Source organism: Zonotrichia albicollis, chromosome 1, assembly GCF_047830755.1.
Source record: "Zonotrichia albicollis isolate bZonAlb1 chromosome 1, bZonAlb1.hap1, whole genome shotgun sequence".
Lineage (NCBI taxonomy): Eukaryota > Metazoa > Chordata > Aves > Passeriformes > Passerellidae > Zonotrichia > Zonotrichia albicollis.
Genome location: NC_133819.1, coordinates 140,036,691 through 140,055,956, shown reverse-complemented (window position 1 = coordinate 140,055,956; position 19,266 = coordinate 140,036,691). Strand labels below are relative to the sequence as shown.

The window sequence follows — 19,266 nt, the reverse complement described above, 5'->3', positions numbered from 1 at the left end:
TGACAATATATGCAAGAAATAACTCAATGTCCTCCCAGATAAATAGTAAAAAAAGGAGAAACACATTTTTCAATAGAAAAAATGAAGCTAGACCATGGGTTGTGTGCTTCTCTGATCAAAATACATGTTCGTTTACACAAGTAGAAAACCAAAGTTCCTCGTTGAAAATACAAACGGAGTTTTTATTTTGGCAGATATTTTGTAGCTATATGTACAGACAATTGGAAGGTCCACATAACACTTTAATTTAAATTTTATTACAGCATCTAGGAATTCAAATACAACTGTATTCTGCACTTGAAATTTCTGAATTCTAGAAAAAATAAATTTTAGAATGGAGAATCTTACAGCACCCATTTTAGCATGGAATAAGAAATTTTTAGAAGACATAAATGTCAGAATACTTCCTTGATTATGAAAGTGTGTAATTCTTATAACCTTTACAGAATGAAAATATTATATACAAGTGTAGAATTATTTATTACTATCAGTAAATTGTTTCTAGTTTGCTGCATTATGAAGAAACTGCATGCTGCAACATTAGCTCAAGAATAGGTGATATAATTAAGCTTCTGTCAGATTTCATTATTAAAAACAACCTTATCAAAACTAATTTTTCAGGCAAGAAGGTTTATTTAAAAACTTGTCATGGATTGTGCATAGGGTAAGTCAAAGAATCACAGAACCACTAAGTTTGGAAGGCAACACAGCGGGTGGTCTGGTCCAAACTTGCTACTCAGGCAGGGCTAGCTAGAGCACATGGCACAGAATTGCATCCACCAGGATCCCCAGGTCTTTCTCCACAGAGCTGCTTTCCAGATCAGCCCCCAGACTGTGCTGGTCAGTGGGGTTGTTCTTCCCCAGGTGCAGAACTGCACTGTCCTTTGTTGAATTTCAGACAGTCCTTCTCTGTCCATCTTTGCAGCCTGTCAAGGTCTTTCTGAAGGTCTCACAGAACTCAGGTATTGGCCACTCCTCCCAACTTTGTGTCATCAGTGAACCTGATGAGGAGATATCTGCCATTTTGTTCAAGTCATTGATGAATGAGTTAAATGATCCTGGGCCCACTATGGAACCTTGGAGGACACTGCTCGTAACAAACCTCAAACTAGACTAATTACAGCCCTGCTATTCAGCCAGATTTTAATCGACCTCTGTCCACTCATCCAGTCAATGGTTCCTGATTTTGTCTATCAGGATTTTGTGAGAGACAGGATCAAAAGCGTTGCTGAAGCCAGGGTAGACAATATCCACTGTTCTTTCCCCATTGATCCAAGTAGTTGTTTCATTGTAGAAGGCAATGTTTGGTCAAGCCTGATTGACCTTTAGTGAATCCATGCTATATACCTCTGGTTGCCTTCTTGTCATCCATGTAGATTCAGATGGCCTTCAGAATGAGATGCTCTATCACCTTTCCAGGGATTGAAGTGGGGCTGACTTTGAAGCCCTTTTTGAAGACCAGGGTGAGATTTGCTTTGTTCCAGTCCCCAGGCAGCTCTCCTGATGCCATGACCTTGCAAAGATGACTGTGAGTCACCTCGCTATGGTGTCCAGAAGTTCTCGTGGACACATCCTGCCAGAGCTCATGGGCTTGTGGATGTCAAGTTTTCTTAGGTGTTATCTAACTCAAGCCTCCTTCACCAAGGAAAAATCTTTTTTCCAAGACTCCTTTACCTTGATCATGTTAGTGAAGATTGATGCAAAGAAGGCATTTGATAACTCTGCCTTCTCTGTGTCCCCTGTTACCAGGGTTTCTCTTCAATAACAGAAGAAAAACAAAAGTATAATGTGGGCCCATTAGTAAATGATGTGTTTTAAGAAACCCTTCTTGTCCTTGACATCCTGATCAGATTTAATTGCAGATGGGCTTTGGCCTTCCTGATCCCATTTCAACTTCGACAATCTTTACATTCATTCCATGTGGCTTGATGCTTCTTCTGACTCCTGTGCATTTCCTGCTTATCCTTGAGTAATGACAGGAGTTCTTTGTTCATCCATGCAGGTCTCTGTCCCCTTTTGCCTTTGCCTGATTTCTTGCTCATTGACATTAAGCATTATTGGTTTTGCAGAAAGTCACCTTTGAATATCAACCAACTCTCTTGGACCCCATTTCCCTGCCATGGCTGATTCTTCCAAGAAAATCCCTGAAGCGCTGACATCAGCTTTCCTGAAGTCCATGGTTGAAGTCTTACGTGCTCCTCCTTTCCTGATATGCAGCTCCAAATTTTCATGGTCACTTCAGCCAAGGCTGCCCCCAGCCTTCACATCTCCAGAAAGAAGATGCTGTTAATCTGAGGTTGAGCAGCTCATCATTCCCTGTGGGATCCTCTAATACTGGTGATGGGGAATGGTCATCAATGTTTTCAAAGGAATCCTGTAGACTATTTTTGCTTTGCTGTGTTGCTTCTCCAGCAGATGGCCTGGTAGACAGAGTCCCTCACAAGAGCTGGTGCCTTTGACTTGGAGGCTGCTCCAAGCTGCCTGGAGAAAGCCTCATCCTCCTCCTTCACCTGAGCAGGCAGCCAGCAGTAAGCACCCACTGCAGTGTCACCTTCATTAATCCACTCTTTGATCTGAGCCCACAAAGTCTCAACTCACTTGTCGTCCACGCCAAGGCAGATGTTGGTATATTTCAAGTGTTGTCTTATATAGAGAGCAACTCCACCATGTAGTTGACCAGAAAAATAAATACAATTTTGCTTTTTTATAATTAAGGTATTTTTTTCACTTCTAATAAATCTAATAAAGTAGCAATATTTTAATGAATACCAAAACATGCAGGTGAAAATCTTTGTGCATTCAAACAATATTCAGTTAAAAAGAGGCTTTGAAATAAAGCAATCATTAAATATGTCTGCTGATTTTCCGATAAAATCCTGTAGAGACAAGTAAAGGAATACAAACCTATTTGAGGACTAACTCTTTTTTTCATGAATAAAATTTGGCCCAAAGATTTATTACTTTTAAAAATTCAAATATTGGTATAATTTAACAAATCAAAAATTAAAACATTAGTAGAGTGTTCTGCTTGTGACATTACGAAACACTGTTGTTTTCAATGAAATTCCCCATTTTGAAACATCAATCCATTTCCATCACAATGCTAAAGCACAAGCATGAAATCTTCCTTATCTCTTCATTTAAAGTGAAAGTGATGTAAGAGGAAAGATCAAAAATAAAAATTTTAAAAAATTCCTGAAATTTATTTGTTGAAGTACAAGAGGCAGATGAGAATGATATTTACACACAGCTGATCTACAGACGTCTGTGATCTTATGCCTACTGACTTCTAAGTGTGTGTTAAATTCATTTTTTTTCTGAAATGTAAAAACAAGCAAACAAGCAACCCTCAAATTAATATTGAGCAAACTATACTTTGTTCTATTCTTAGTTTTTTTCTTGCTTGTGTCAGAATCCTCAGTTTTAGATGCAATGACCATTGGTAGGGAACAATAAGTCATTTATCACAGGAAATCTTTAAGGATGAGTGTTTAATCAGAGTCTCCATGGCAAACAGTGAGAAAGAGATAAGAAGCTCATTAGTCTGTAATCATCTTTAGCAACCTTTTGCAGAATTCTGCATTGGGTAATTGTATTAGGCTAAATTAGGAGAGATTCATTTGAAGGGAATCACAAGGGTGCATTTTATGTGTAAAGTTAGATGTTTCTGATATAAAACATTGAGTCACAGAAGGAACTCTTGAAAATAATTGGTTATTTTTCTTTTATTTGACATAGCAAAAAATACCCTAACAGCACTTTATGCATTAAGACTTTAAGCCATAATGTTAAGACTTAAATCAAGAATCTGCCACATTCTTAGGTTATGTTTCAGTAAGTTGTAACCACCACTATTAAAATATGTACCTTGGATTGTTATTTTTTGTTTTATTTTTGTTCATCAAACTTTTATCCTTTAAATTCCTCACTGCTATTAATTGAAGAATTGTCTTCTTGAAAAAAAAAAAGTTTTCTTTCTGCATGTGTTTCTGCAGTGAATCAAGTCATTGTCATAATCTTTCACGTACATGGAAAAGTTTGAGTCCTTCAGGCTCTAGACAAAATGACAGTTTTGAAACCTAACAGAACTTGTTTCCTCTTTTTCTGAACCCTTTCCAATTTGTTAACTCTATTTTGCCTTTAGAAATGACACTGTGCAGATAATGACCTCTCTAATTATGAGTTTAAAAAATGATTTTCATATTCTCATGTAGTAGTTATCCTCCAACAAACTAGTGATGTCTAACCACAGGGCTACTTTGGGAGTTTATTTTATGAGTACAAATTTACACAGTATATTTTCATCTCCCCTTGGAGCAAAACCAAAATATATCCAAAGATCTCCTGAAAAATGAAGTATCAGAAAGAAGAAATGTGTAACTCATTCAAGAATACAGTTTTTTATGCCATTCATTTCAAAACTGGCAGATTGAGAATTTGAGCAATGGAGTCCATTAGACTTTGATGTTCTTACAAATGTAAGTCTTTTACAAGTCAACATATGCTCATCATATCTTTTGCATTCTGATCTCCAGAAACGAAATTTGGATATATGCCTTGATTTTATATCCACTTCATTATTACCTAGCAATTTTCAGGAAAGTAGGAGTGGAAGATTCAGAAGATTCAGATCCAGATTTTTGCTGAATAATAGTACTATTAAAAATAAGTTTATAATGTTTTTATCATGGATAAACATATTCAATAGCTGTAATCCAAGAACAGGAAATGAAAGTATGGTATTTGCAATGACACTTTTCTCATACATAATTAATTTTCACAGTGCTGTTTAACCATGTTTTATCTAATCTGTATTTATTAGGAAGGTAATTTCAGCTGGAATTTTTTTGTAGACTCTTCAATACTTCATCAACATTTTAGACAAATATAAAAGTTGCATTTTGTAAAATTAACCTGTGAATCTAGAAACTGATCCCAAGGTTACCTGGCATATTGTCTTTGCTTGTGTATAGTAGTGATAGCGCCTTCATTTTATCAGCATAACCTCCTTTTGCTGCTCTGCAAACATTATTCATCTTTTACAATATTTCTCTCAGAAAATAAGATTTACCCATAATACAGGCTTCCCTACTACTGCTATATTTCTAATAAGAGCCAAGAAAAAGGATTTGACCTACAATATCTGTTAGAATACAAGGGGTTTTCTATATATAAATCTTAAGATAATTAAACCTGACTGACAATGAGGTAAGACCCTGTAACTCAATTGTTTTGGCAGTTTCATATTTCTGTTTGCTCAATAGCCAAGTTACTACTAGACAATAAGTCAGTTCTTAGAAAGTACTAAGAGATCCCAAATCTATATTCCCATACTTGCAAATGCATTGTAGGCAGACATTTATGTTCTACTTATTACTAGATTTCTAGTTTCATTACATAATATATACTTTAAAAATAAATGATAACTATAATTTTAGTAGAATATTCACCTGAAAATTGGTAGGTATATATGCTGAGATACATCACATATGTCAGCAAGAGATCAAAATATTCAAAAGAGGAGTTTTTTAATCATAGTTTAAACCTTAACTATTAATAGAGAGATTAAAATTTGTTAATACTAACATATATATTCAAGAACATTACTGTAGGATTTCTCTTACCTCTACAGATAGGAACAGGAAAGTCCCACGATGCTGTATTGACAGAGCTGGCTATGCAAGTAAGCTGTGGGTGTCCATCCAATATATATCCAGTTACACAGCTGTACCGGATTTTGTCACCAACATCAAATCTTTGACCATACAAAATACCTTTTGGTGGAACTCCTGGGTTGCCACAGGAACTACTCTGTAATTCTGGAAAATATACATATTTATGAATTAAAATGTTTTTATACTTACAATGTTGTGATAAATAAATGTTTCATTTTGCTTAAGAGTATAGAACACAAGGCATCTTAGGACAGATACTGTTTTCTTGGATATTATACAACTCTCAACGCTGAAAATCCATTGCTGACTTAGTGTATTTAACATTTGCTTAAGTACCCAAATATCCAAAGGCAGATAAAAATAAGCATGAGGTTTTACTTAACCTACAGCTATCAATATATTAATGTAATTTTTAAATTAAACTGATACAAAAGAATGATTTATTTTGTATCAATTACATATGAAAATCATACGAATACCTATCATTACGTACAAACAGGAAACAAAGCATCTTGATATATTTCTGACTTTCAAGTTACACAAATGCAAAACAATAAACAAAATTGTTATACAAACATGAAAGAACATCAGATTCAAATTGAACAAAATCTGGAAGAAAAATAAAATTAATCACGACAAAAGAAAATTTTAACGAGCATAAGCCTGAGCATGATCAGGAATCTGTTTAATGATTTAATAGATTTTAGATGATGAGGGAAGTGGATGAGATACTATGGGTAACTAATTTCTGAGCAAAGAATTAGTTAATTTAATCATGTGAAATACCTCAGGTCTGGTAACTTTTATAATACAGAGCTTTACACCACTGAGAGTCCAAAATTACTCATGACTGCTCTTAGTCTGATCTTTGAGGCCATTAATTAGAGTTCAGTTTCAGTAGCTGATACTCTTTTGACTGCGTACCCTTTTGACTGGTGTTTCAGCATCATAAATAGCTTGATTACAACATCTTCAGTCATTTACTACCAATGTCCTTCAGTTAATGGACATTAAAACATAGATATTTTGCAAGTGTGAACAAAACATGTTTTATAATCCCATCCTGACCTCTTCAAGGCTTGTGCCAAGTATACTTCCAGCCTAATGCTAATGGGGAAGAGGCAAATCAGATAAACCTGTATTTGGATTCATACCAAATTCCCCTAATCTGAAAACGAAAATGATGGAAGAAGAGAGGGCTATGTATGTATTGTTTTAATTTCTTTTCCTGAATTCCATGTGGCTAAAACATTCTTCAGTAGCCCTGAATTGCTCATGAGTGTGTGCACAACATATTTAAACATCTAAGGTGTTATAGGTTTCAATTAAAAAAAAGATATATAAACACTTATTAAAACAATCAATATGACTCCCAACATTCATTACATTCTCAAACTTCAATGCCCAGAACTACCAAGAACTAGGAAATCATACTAGATTTGTGATACCAGCCATGAAACAAAACTATGGAACAGTTATTAAAAGGCACAATTGACTATAATCATAAAAACATTCTCTACACGTCCATACATATATAAGCACTATATATATAAAATACATATATATGTATTTATTTTTATATATATAAAATATAAATATATAAAATATATGCTAACAATGAGTTAATTTGCAAGATTTTATTTACCAATCATGTTCTGATGTGAATAAGTTAAATATGCATATTAGCTGCTGATGTCATTGCTGCTATTCCCTGCTTTCTCGTACGTAATAAACTGTGGCTTTGGATTTGACTTTCATTACCTTGCACAATGACACAACACAGAAGTAACAAACTAGCCTATCTCACCTTGGGCACTTCAAAGCTCACCTAAAGAGTGATATATTTATCACTCTTTTACTGAAGTGTTCTGTGCTGAAGCAACACTCCCTTTCTCTCAAATCTGCTTGCAAGCTTTACAGAGAAGGCAATACTACAGTTTCGCCTGCATATTTGAGCAAAAGAATTTCTTTTAAATCCTCTAACAGTTTTCAAGGCTATTCAATTTGTTATTTATCATCACAGCATGTCAAAATGAAGGTAAGAATATCATCCTGTGGATTTTAGTTATCATATGAATCATATTATATTAGCTTGAAAACTCGGCCTGTACGCAGTGTTTTCATTTTCATCTTCTCCCAGAAGATGAAGTCTTTCAGAAGCCTGTATCTCTTAGGGCTTTGTAAAAAGGTCACAGAAAGATTCCCTGTCCTTTGAAATAAAAAATATAAAGATTAGCAATGTCACTACCTAAAATTACTTCCTTTACTTTTACTGCTGTCTCACCAAGAGTTACCCACAGAAGGCAATTTATTCTTGTGAAATTACATTATATTTTAAAGCACTAATTAAAAATCACCCTCCTTCTAAAATAAAACTAATTTTCCATTTGCAATACTATATGACTCATCTAAAAGGAATTCTTGGCATTTTTCATTAACTTTTTAACTTTATGATAAAGAGGCCTGAGTGTATGTTACTACTTCTAACCCTTCAAGCCATTTTGTTCCTGATTCTAGATAAGAAAGTAGAAAAAAATAAATCTTACACTTTTAAGTATATTAATTTATTCTGTGAGTATTTTCATTTTGAACATCTACAAGTGCCTTATTTGGGGGTGAGAGGGAGATAATTTACCAAAGTTATTGCATTTGTCTTTTTTGATAGGTAGTATCTATTTTCAAACTGAATGTGACGCTGTACTACCAACTCCCTGGCATTTAAAGCTAGGGATTGTTACCCTAAGATTGCCATCTGCCAAGGAACACAGGAATTGCCAAATGAGACTGTAATTTGTATTCAGCTCTGAACAGATTCTTGACTTTAGTGACATTTTGATAATAATTGACGATATAAAGGGTGGAAAAGTATTTCCTTTTAAATTTGCCATCTTACAGTTTGGTTGAACTTCTTGTTTATGTAGTCTGAAAATAAGCATAATTGAATTTTTTACGCCTTCCCACATTTTTTTCATTTTTGTGTATTATTTCTCATCTCCTTTTCAAAGCAAGCTGCCCCAGTTGTTTCAATCTCTCTCCAAGCAGGAATTTTCTTTGTCCTAGATTTAATTTTGTAAACAAGGTATGTATGAACATATTTGCCTTCTTTTTTTTTTATGTTAAAACATGAAGCTTAAAATATCCTTCAATGCTGTTCAGTAAGTTTCTATTGAATTAATTCTTATTAATGCCACTGTAAATTCTGTTAAAAAGCTGTGGGTAAAATGTATCTGGGAGATTTCTGCTTAGCAGGAGGGGACCCACTCCCTTAAAGACTTTAATTAGCAGAAATTCAGCCTCTTTTAGATACCAAATAATAAGATATTCAAATTAAATAAAATTAAATATAACTTATTTCTGATTTTTTTTTCAAAAAACAAGGCTAGCAGAAATTTAGACTCTCTTTGTCAGCCTTAACTCAAAGGGAAACAAAACCAGAACCACATATAGAAACTTCAATTTACTTGCTTTTTATTCAGATTTTCAGTCAGGAATGTTTAGGGTATTTTCTATCATGATATTTTTGAAATCAAGAGCAGCATTATCCTCCCTAAAATATTTAACATTAAATTTATAATCAATGTCAAAATATACAAAACAACTATTTTCACATATTCCAGTCATAAAGGCATTTGTCATGAAATGCATGAAAGCACTGCATTCTATTAAGCTTAGTTATGAATACTAATGTCCTTCACACACTATTTTATTATAAAAATTGGAATATAAATAATTTTATTTTTTTAAAATATATTTTCATCATTTTTGTTGCAGTTGTTGCAATTTATTATGATCCCATTTTTCCAAAATAAAGTGAGAAATACTGCCAACATGTATATCTTCATGACTACTCACTCACTGAAAGATGTATGTAATATCCCAATACAGGCTAACACTTGTTTCTGTAGTAATTTTATCATAAATACTCCTGGTATCCCTACACTCCCAGTTTGAGATCTCCCCCTATGGGAATGGGACCAGTCCTAAACTGCTCACTGTGTCTATTACCCCAACAGTAATTCCTCTGCCATGCAAACGTGAGTATGAATGTGTTATTCTAGGGACCACTCCAGCTGTTATTTGGGACAGGACATGCTGGTGTACTGGAAACACTAGAATATGTCTGAACATGGATATCCCTTGGAAATATGTACTTTGGCTTACTGACAGGCAAGAATGCTTTGGTGTTAAAGATTCAAAGCTAATTTCAGAAGTGCTGCATGTAGTGAGTGTGTGGATGTAGGGAGAGATATCCATTCTAAAGATCCCAAATACTACAACAGGTGCTGCCTTCGTAAAAATAAGAAGTAGCCTGAAATTACAGTGTCCAAAATTTCATCTATATTGGATCCTGTAATAGTTTATTTTAGTTGTCCATTGTTTTCCACAGGTTTTGCAAACTAAAAAAGTAACTCAGGTACGTAGCTTTTAACTCATAATATTTTGCCTAGTTTGCTTACTTTCTATTCTGTCCTCATTCACATTGCTCTGAATATATGAGTAAGCACGGTCTAGATTCAAATATAATAGGGACTAGGAGAATTAACCAATGAGTATAGGAGTACTATTGTCTTTCTACACACATATTGAAATGTACATATACATGCATGTTTCACTTGAGATTACAGAGTGAAGGAAACCATAAGAAAAATTTGGAGTAGGCAATATGAGAGCAGTGAAGGAAAAAATATGAAAAACTTAACATTGAAAAGTCAATTTAACTGCACAAAAATGTAACATTCAAAGAGTAAAGACACATTATAAATGAATGCTTTGAGAACAGCACAGATATATTAAAACAGTTATTGAATTTTAAAAATTCCCTCCCCCAAAATCCAGGTTTTTCCTTTGTAGAAGTTCAAAAACAAAAATCATTATCCCTTGATTCCAACAAATCTGTCACCTTAAGATGCAAGTGCAGAATGAAGAGTTATTATTCTGAAATTCAGTTTTGTTTACAACAGCGACAGGAACTGTTTTTCTAACAATCTAAACTTCTCTGAAGTTCTTACTTTTTTTTCCTGCATTTTTTGTGGATCAGTCAAATGAAACTGACATATTCTAGTGTCTAACTATAAATAGCCAAGCAAGAAAAACTATAAAAAGTTTTGGTTGTTTCTTTTTTTTTCCCCAAAGAAAAAGAACATTTTTTTCTTTTCCTGTTCTAATTGTTCTTTCTTGATTAATATATCTGCAATAGTAACCTCACTGAGGGTCTCTACTGTTCACTAAAGATAATACAGCTAATTACATTGCAGTTTCATACCTATTTTTCAATGAATGACATAATTTTGCTTTTTTCTTCCCTTTGAGATTATTTTCATGTCAAAAAATTACAAAGGACCCTGTTACAAGGGAACTTTCAATGTAGATTTTTTTATACTGAATTTGATTTTGTTTCTAAGTACATTGAAACAAGCACTGGTTTTGTCTTCCTTGCCAATAAGACAAGAATGTTTCTATTTATAGCATAAAGTCATATGCTATTTTAATAGGGACAAACTTGTTTCAGCATTAAGTTAGAACTGCATTAACATAATTTTTCTGCAAGCAAGGGAACAGAGAGAAGAAGTACAGAAAAAAACCTCCGGGATATGTAAGAGAAACAAGGGATAATTACAATACTGTAATCACATTAATACAGTGAACATGAAAAATGTCCAGGGTTTGCAATATATTCCCTTCACATGCAATACAGTGTTCAGGATATCTGCTTCAATCAGCTGTAGATGCAGCACTAGAGGTGAAGGACTATGCAAAAAAAAAAATAAAAAAAAAATTGCAGTTACTAATTTAACCGCAGGGCATCATAAGCAGGGACCAAGTGAAACCAACAGAAAGATGACTACATGCTTCAGTAGATATGGTTAAATCTGAATCTTCCCCATCAGACACGCTTCTGAAGCGCTACCTGAAGGGAATGACAAGCAGGCAAATACCAGATTGTTAGCAAAGCTATGCAGTTAACAGCACCAGCTACGCTTCCTTGCCTTCACCAAGTTCCACTTGAACAGATCTCTAGGTGCAGTCAATTCCTGCACATCTGCTGAGGGCACCAATTTAATCCTGGGGATGGCTGGAAGGTGGATGCACACAGTGCATGGACTGAGGGAGACCATTGGAAACAACGGGAAGTTTTGGCCTGGATGTAAAATATCAATGCAAGCAGCACAGAGATTGCTGCATCCACCCTGTTATGAAACTATTCAACCAAATCAGCATAGTTTGAGTCCTGAGACGCTGCATCTGCCCCATGTGATGGTTGCTCTGCTTCTCAGGTGGATGAAGTCCAGACAGATGCACCCAGCCTGTTGTGCAAAGGCTGTATAGAAATGCCTATGTATGTGTCAAAATGGGATTATTCTATTTAGACTGCAGTGTTTTCTGAGTACTTTTTTTAATATGGCTGTATTCTGGAGGCAGCTGGAAAGAGGCTGTTGAAATTACAAAGAAAAGATTATTTCAGAGCCCAGGACAACTTAAAGTAAAAACATTCTTAAAATTAATATCTTATTGATAATCTGTCTGCAATATATATTTCTTACTAGGACTTTTACAGTTATATAAAGCATTCTAATTTTCAATTTCTGAAATTTTATGACAACAAGTATCTTATTGTATTACTTTTCTTTGTTCCATCTTAGCCTCAATGCCTCATCTGATTTTACCTTGTGTTAAGTAATAGAAATGTTGCATTGTTACCCACTGGCTGTTTTTACCTGGAGAATCTACAGATTTACAGTAACCAAACATGTAAAAAGATAACTACTTTAGAAAAAATCAGTTTAGTCACTGAAGGAGGATGTCACAGCACATCCAACAAGTTGTGTGGTATTATATAAGCAGCATCTCCACTCAAATTTTACAAACAATAATAGATTCATATGTCAAATAAAAAGTTATGATTTTCATGTATTTGATGTACTAGCATATCTAGTTTCCTACTGAAATTAGGGTTCTATATTTTGTTCCAAAGTACAACAAAAATACTAGGAAGATGCATAGTTTTTATATTCAAGATGATAGAATTTCTGAAATTAGAGAACAGGATAAAATAGCACATTTAATGTAAAAGTACTGGGACTTGTAGAGAAAAAAGAAGAAATAGAAATTCAGTGAGCACTCTTAGACATTTCTATTTAATGCATTGGCTCTTCAGCTGTTAAAAAGGATACTCTGAAAGTTTTATGTTTTAAATTATTGTAAATTAGAGACTGGTTAACCTTAAAAAGAATGCAGCTTCTCTTCGATTTTCCTGTTGGCAAAGCTCATCTGAACTGACCAGTGTGTAGTCTGAGGATACAACCACATGGCTCATCAATCATGCTTCATGTCTGACTTACTAGCCAAGGTTTCCCTGCTACAGGCCTTCTTCACAAATTGTGTATCAACATGAAGGCAGAACTCATGGTAAGTTGAACTTTTCAACTTGTTTTAAAAAAAGAAAGAAAAAGGAAAAAAATAGGAAGTTATTTCTACTACTGTGAATTCACTCAGAGTTTAAAAGTGGAATTTAAAGTATAAGATGTGGATATGGGATGTCATAGGCATGTTGTTGTACAGTGGCATAAAAGGGCACAAAGAAAACCAGTTTACTCCTGAAGGGAGCTTTGACACATAAGAACTGGGCACTAGGTGGCATCTGAAACACTCAGAGCTATTGTATGATCTGGCAGAGTAACAAGCATTTCCTTTTTTTATATATCTCAGAGATAAGAATATTTCAATTTCTCATATTGATTCCATACACTTTGTATGTATCTGTTGTTGTTTATGTGTAGAATTACTATAGGGAGACACTGTAGTGCCCCATTAGAAATCCAAACGTTTGGGGCAATTGGACACTTCATTGACCACCTGCTTCTTTTACTCAAAGGCCATGTTGTCTCTTACAGTGAAATTTCAGTCTGGCTTCCACCATTCCTTTTGGTATGAAAACCTGTGACAACACTGGTTACAGAAGACATGCTAACAAATTTAGACTTACATTTATGTGTTTATGTTCTAAATGTTTCTGGTTTAGAAGAAGAAAAAAAAAGAATAAAATTTGAGAAAGGAAAGATGGCCTTAGTTTTGTGATTTAATTTTCATTTGGAAAGTCTTATGGTTTAGAATTTTCCTTTAGAAGATTAAATCATTGTTCTCTCCCAAATCTGTATCAGAGTTGTTTTTGCAGTACACCATTTCTTGATGGAATTAATGCCCTTATTGTATTTGATGGCAAAGGGTCAAAATCAGCTTTATGGGACGTCATGAAGACATTGCCCAACTCTTCAGAGGTCTTTTTCAAATTCCATTGTGCATCTCTGGTGGGTTGAGAATTTTGCTCAGTTGGTAGGATACATGCTGACTGGGCAATGCCTTTGTTGAGCCAGTACTCGACAAATTTCTTGAATGTTCTTTTTCTACAAGTCTTTTTGTAGAAGACACAAACAGTCTATCCTTTTATGTCTCAAGGTTTCAGAACATCAACTGAAATTTAAAGCCCTCACTCCAAGCTTCCATTTAAAGTATTTTTGTGAATGCTTCATGGTGCACCAGAATATCTTTCAGGCTTTATATGGCTGTCAGACAGTTTATTCACTTGAACATGTTTTATTGCATTATATATCTGTCATTATTATTTATTCATACTCTGAAGAATGCAAATTGTGATAATGTAGAAAAATTGTGAGCTAATTTTTTTCATTCTAAAATACATCATGTTACTATTTATCAAATTATTTTTTATCAAAATACAGAAATAAAACCTCCACTCTAGATTAGGATGGAAGTGTAATCTCATTTGCTTACATCAGACTGTATCAAAGATCGTGTATTCAGAATATAGCTGAAAACAGTGTTGATGCATTAGGCAGAGAAAATTTATGGCTAAAAGTGTACAACTAGTAGTAGTAAAGCTCCTTTATTTTGATCATTTTTTTAAGTGTTTATGATACAACTCAGAAGTACGTCCAAAACCTTGCATAATAAAGTGCTATTCTCAGAGTCATTTTTCTAACACAATCATACATTCAAAGTCTAAAGCAGAAGGCTACTTAATGCAGTCCTGTTTACTAGACTGGTCTTTCTGGTTAATGCTCATCTTGGGTGTAATATGAATTTTTCATTAAAAATGTCCAGATGAGAGACCATTAAAAATGCTAGATCAAGGGTATTTGCATTATTATGCTTTTAATGGTACTTGCCCTGATAATTTTACAGAACTGAAATGCATTATGGCTTATTGACTCCATTTCATAAGGTGAAATAATAGAACATTACCGATCTTGTCCAAATTACTTACATGATGATTACTTAACCAAGAAAGATGGTGTGATCAAATTAATGGATAGCAATGTACATAAACATCTGCCATAGGCCACTCATCAAGACCAACTACAAAACCTTTGAATAACTTATATTCCATAAAAATTTTGTTTTATGAATCAGTGCTGAGATGTGCATCCACAGTATTGTACCTTTCAAAAGTCATATTTCCCTATGAGATAAAAGGTACATTATACAGCAAACATGAAAAATTTAAAACTGCTTTTCCTACCTATTCCAAATTTACTTTTCACTTTTAGTAAGAATATCCAGATGTCCTTCACTCGAGAAGCATTCAACTCTAATTGTTATTTTATTTCAACATTATGCTATCATTTTCCTGTTGCAAGAGTTAACATTAGTATCACAGAATCAGAGACTGATTTGGGTGGACCTTAAAGATCATCGAGTTCCAATGCCCCTAACATGGGGAGGGACACCTTCCAGTTGACCAGGTTGCTCTAAACCCCATCCAACCTGACCATGAGCTCTGCCAAGACTGGGTCATCCATGACTCCTCTGGGTAACCTGTTCCAGTGTCTCACCACTCTCACACTAAAGAATTTCTTCATCATGTTGCTGTTCAGCATCCTATTATCACCTTCGTTGCATGGGCTTAGAGAACAGTTCTAAGAGAACATCTCTCAAGTCTCAAAATTTGTGTGCTTTGCCTTATGCTGGAGGCAAGTTCCCAAGTTCTGTGGAACATTTGGAAAAACATTTTCAGAATTCTGAAGCATGGGAGAGTGAAAAAAGTGCATTGTTTGATGAAATATGATTTTGTTATGCAGGAGTGGTTTCAAATTCTGAAGAAAGAAAGAACTTTCAAATTGATTGATGTACCAACATTCTTCTGTAAGCAAGTATCACCTGGCAAAGTGGGCACTGATTTATATAAGCTATTCTGTGTGGATCTCGAGGAAAAGTGGTTAATCAAGGCTTTTTTCTTAAGTGGTTAATCAAGACTTTCTTAACAGTCAAAAAGCAAATAACATATCAATGTGAACAATTCACAACAGTATTGATTCTGAGCTATGGACTATTGTGGGTATCATTTTATTCCCCATACATTTTAACATCAAAAGGACTATCTGCAGTTTCTAGTCTAAGTCTTGCAGGATCAGAGATCAAACAACTTGCTTTGCTTTTCCTTCTTTAAAATAACTGGTTTGAGACACAAGTAATAAAAGGCATTTAATCTTATTTTATAGATGTAATCATGGAGAGCAACAGCCAAGTAATCAATGTGATGTAAACATGTAAAATTTCTCTCTTCAAAGTCTCCTTTTGTAAATAATATAAGCTAGAATTGACATAGAGAGCCTTCATATTGGCAGCCACAATAAGAACTGCTTTTATCCCTATCCCTTCATGTTAGCCTCTGTGGGTCATTCCTCTCTTGACTAATTTGTTGTTGGATTGAATAGAAGCGGTCATAACTTGGGAGGAAAGAAAGGATTATCATTTTTTTAACTCAAGATTTGCTTCAACTTCACATTGAACATCTGTGTAGGCCACCATTTCTCTGGCTATCTCTACATGACAGGTTAATACTGAAACAGCTGTGACAGTCATGTCATGTCTCTGAAATTACTGATATTTCTATATTGAAAAATGGCTTGAACAACGCCCTGTCAGCTTCTACTTTTAAATACTTTCAATACTCTCTGATTTTATTGAGAAAAAGAAAAATGTTCTAGGAAAAGCCTGCTGCAGTGCTGCACAAATCACTGTTTGACAGAGCTTATGAAGTGTTCGTTGTGGTGCTAACTCACTGAAAGATCATATATCTTACAGAGATCTTTGCAAAACTTCTTTAAAGAGTGACAGATTGGTGTGTTAGAAGAGCTAAACAGCGTCAAAGAAATATATGTTATACAAGTAGGTTGTTAACACAGTGTGAAATAGTGGGGAATACACAGAAATCTGTCCTCTGCTCTATATCTGACATGCTCAATCACGTGATAGAGAGTTCTACATTTATGTGCAAGGAGCAAGAGATTTCCAGTGTCAATTGACAGACATATATCCCCTATTTTCAGATTAATTTTCCATTTTTGTTGGACACACATAAACTGATGAACATTTGAGGTTTTTTCTCGATTTTCCTCTGAAAAATAAAGGTGAATGGGAAAAATGAGGAGAAAAATTAATTTTTAAATTTTTTCTCAACAAGTTTAGAAAGATGTGTTTTCATTCAGGAAAAAAAAAAAAAAAACAAACCCTCGTATCAGACACATTTGTAACAATTGAAGTACTTTTACTTTTACTTAACATGGACTTGGTTGTCAGATGTTATCTGAATTGATGCATTGGCCAAATGTAAATAAATGTCTATAAGAAAAATTCTAAATAATAACTAAAAAAAAAAGATTGAGTCAGGTGCAAGGAAGTTTACAGGTGTCCAGACTTCTTTTTTGTGTCTCAGCACCCTGAACGCTCAGTCCAACATTCTTCTCTAATAAGGTTTGCTGCAATAAGTTTGCTATTTGGGGATAACATCTGGAAATCATGAAAAAAATTTATTATTTATCAATTAATAAAATAATTACTAAAAGACTTATGACCCTACATAGACAACACTATAGTGTTAATGGGATTTCTGGAGTATCTACCTTGTTTCACGGAAAATCAAACATAGCTTCATTATAACATATTTTCTTCCCTCTACATATAGTTTAAATTAAGAAAATTGAGTTATTAACTCTTATTATAATAGATCTCAATATATATATAAGCTGACAATTTTTTTTATAATTTGAGTCTCTTTTTTTTCTGATTACTATATTCCATTTTAAATCTCTCACTTCTTTAATGTAATGTCCTGCCTTCTCTTCCATTAGCAACTTTTGCACAAAGATACTGGGAATATGCTGAGACAAGCAAAACCATGTAATCTCAACTGCAATGAGTCTGTGTGTTTCTGCTTTCCTAAGTTATATTTACAAGAGGATTTAAGTATAAAGTCTACAGTTATGGTAGAGTTGACTACTGTTGTAGTCAACAGTGCTGTTTTAAAAAAGTAACAATACCTAAATTAAGCAAATCTACAAATTGGAGATAAATTTTAGATAGCATTTCAAATTTATACTGTGATCTCCCGTCATTCACAGTTTAATGAGCATTTTTTAATAAAGTTTAGAAAGCTTCACTGGTAACTGGTGCATTAGTTCTGTGATATCAAAAATTGGATTGAGAGTAAAGAATAAAAATTCTTATTTGTTTAAAATATTTCATTTGCTTTTGTGAAATAAAAGATATTTGGAAACAAAGTGATTTAATGAAATCAGCAATTACAAACTTTCCTTAGCAGATGTTTCATTGCATTGCAACATTGCTGATATAAGTAATTTTTCAACAAAATTACAATTTATGGGACTATTTAGCTATTAAAACTGTTAAGTTGTTTAGCTGCGTTTGAAAAAAAAGCTTAAATATGTGATTAGATATCAAGCTCCAGATGAATAAGGACTTGCTGTCCTTGGTGATGAAAATTATTGTGGCTGAATAAAGAAATAAAACTTTTTTATTGTCGTCTGCATTTCTTTGTGTATGTATACTGGGTTTGTATTTAGAAACTTATTTAAACTGTAGAGATAATAGAAAATGTCTCAGACATAGTTTTTTTCTTGAAAATAGGTGGATCAAGTGTACTTTTGGTTATGCAAAGCCAAACTAGTTTAATATCTTTCCTTGGAAAAGTACATTAATCTCTCTGCACTGCTTTCTCCTTCAATCTTCACTGAGATCAGTCTGCTCCTGGTGGTACAAAAGGAAAACAATCCCCAGAACACCTCAAGAGTTTGACTGCAACATCAAATTTTCTTGCTTGCTCTTCCAAAATCAGTGCTGTTTTCAGCATTGTAGTCCTTTGGCTCACAGCCAAAACTAAAGTTCCAAGCATCAGCAGTGTCCAGAAATGCCAGTTATTGTTTACAACTATAACTATTTTCAATTTGTACATGTCAAAGCATCACACAACACTGAAGTGTCCTTTTTCACCACAGCATTGGAATAAAGGGTAATTTTTTTACAAGGGTTTAGAAACAGATGTCAAGGCAACCTCAAATGCAAATCAATTCACATATTGAATTCAAGAAATCAAAATACATCACCTCAGTTCCTGGTGAAATGCTTTCCTAAGTGCCATTCATTTCTGATCAATAATGAATCCATCCTATATATTTTAGTCCTAACTAATACCAGATACATTTGAATGACCTATTGATAATTACATAATCTTCACTTGAAAATGCAATCATTCAATCTTTTAAAAATTTATACA

The 19,266-nt window shown here is 34.1% G+C and overlaps 1 protein-coding gene across 7 annotated transcripts in view; it reads right to left on the bottom strand.

Annotated features, from left to right (window-relative positions):
* The window catches only part of CSMD3 (CUB and Sushi multiple domains 3), a 580,686-nt gene that overhangs the window by 426,763 nt on the left and 134,657 nt on the right, over positions 1-19,266 (bottom strand). For all 7 annotated transcript variants that reach the window (XM_074556146.1, XM_014263981.3, XM_074556154.1 and 4 more), the window contains exon 4: positions 5,625-5,819. In XM_074556146.1, the coding sequence (XP_074412247.1) occupies positions 5,625-5,819 (195 nt within the window). The remainder of the gene's footprint in view (positions 1-5,624; positions 5,820-19,266) is intronic.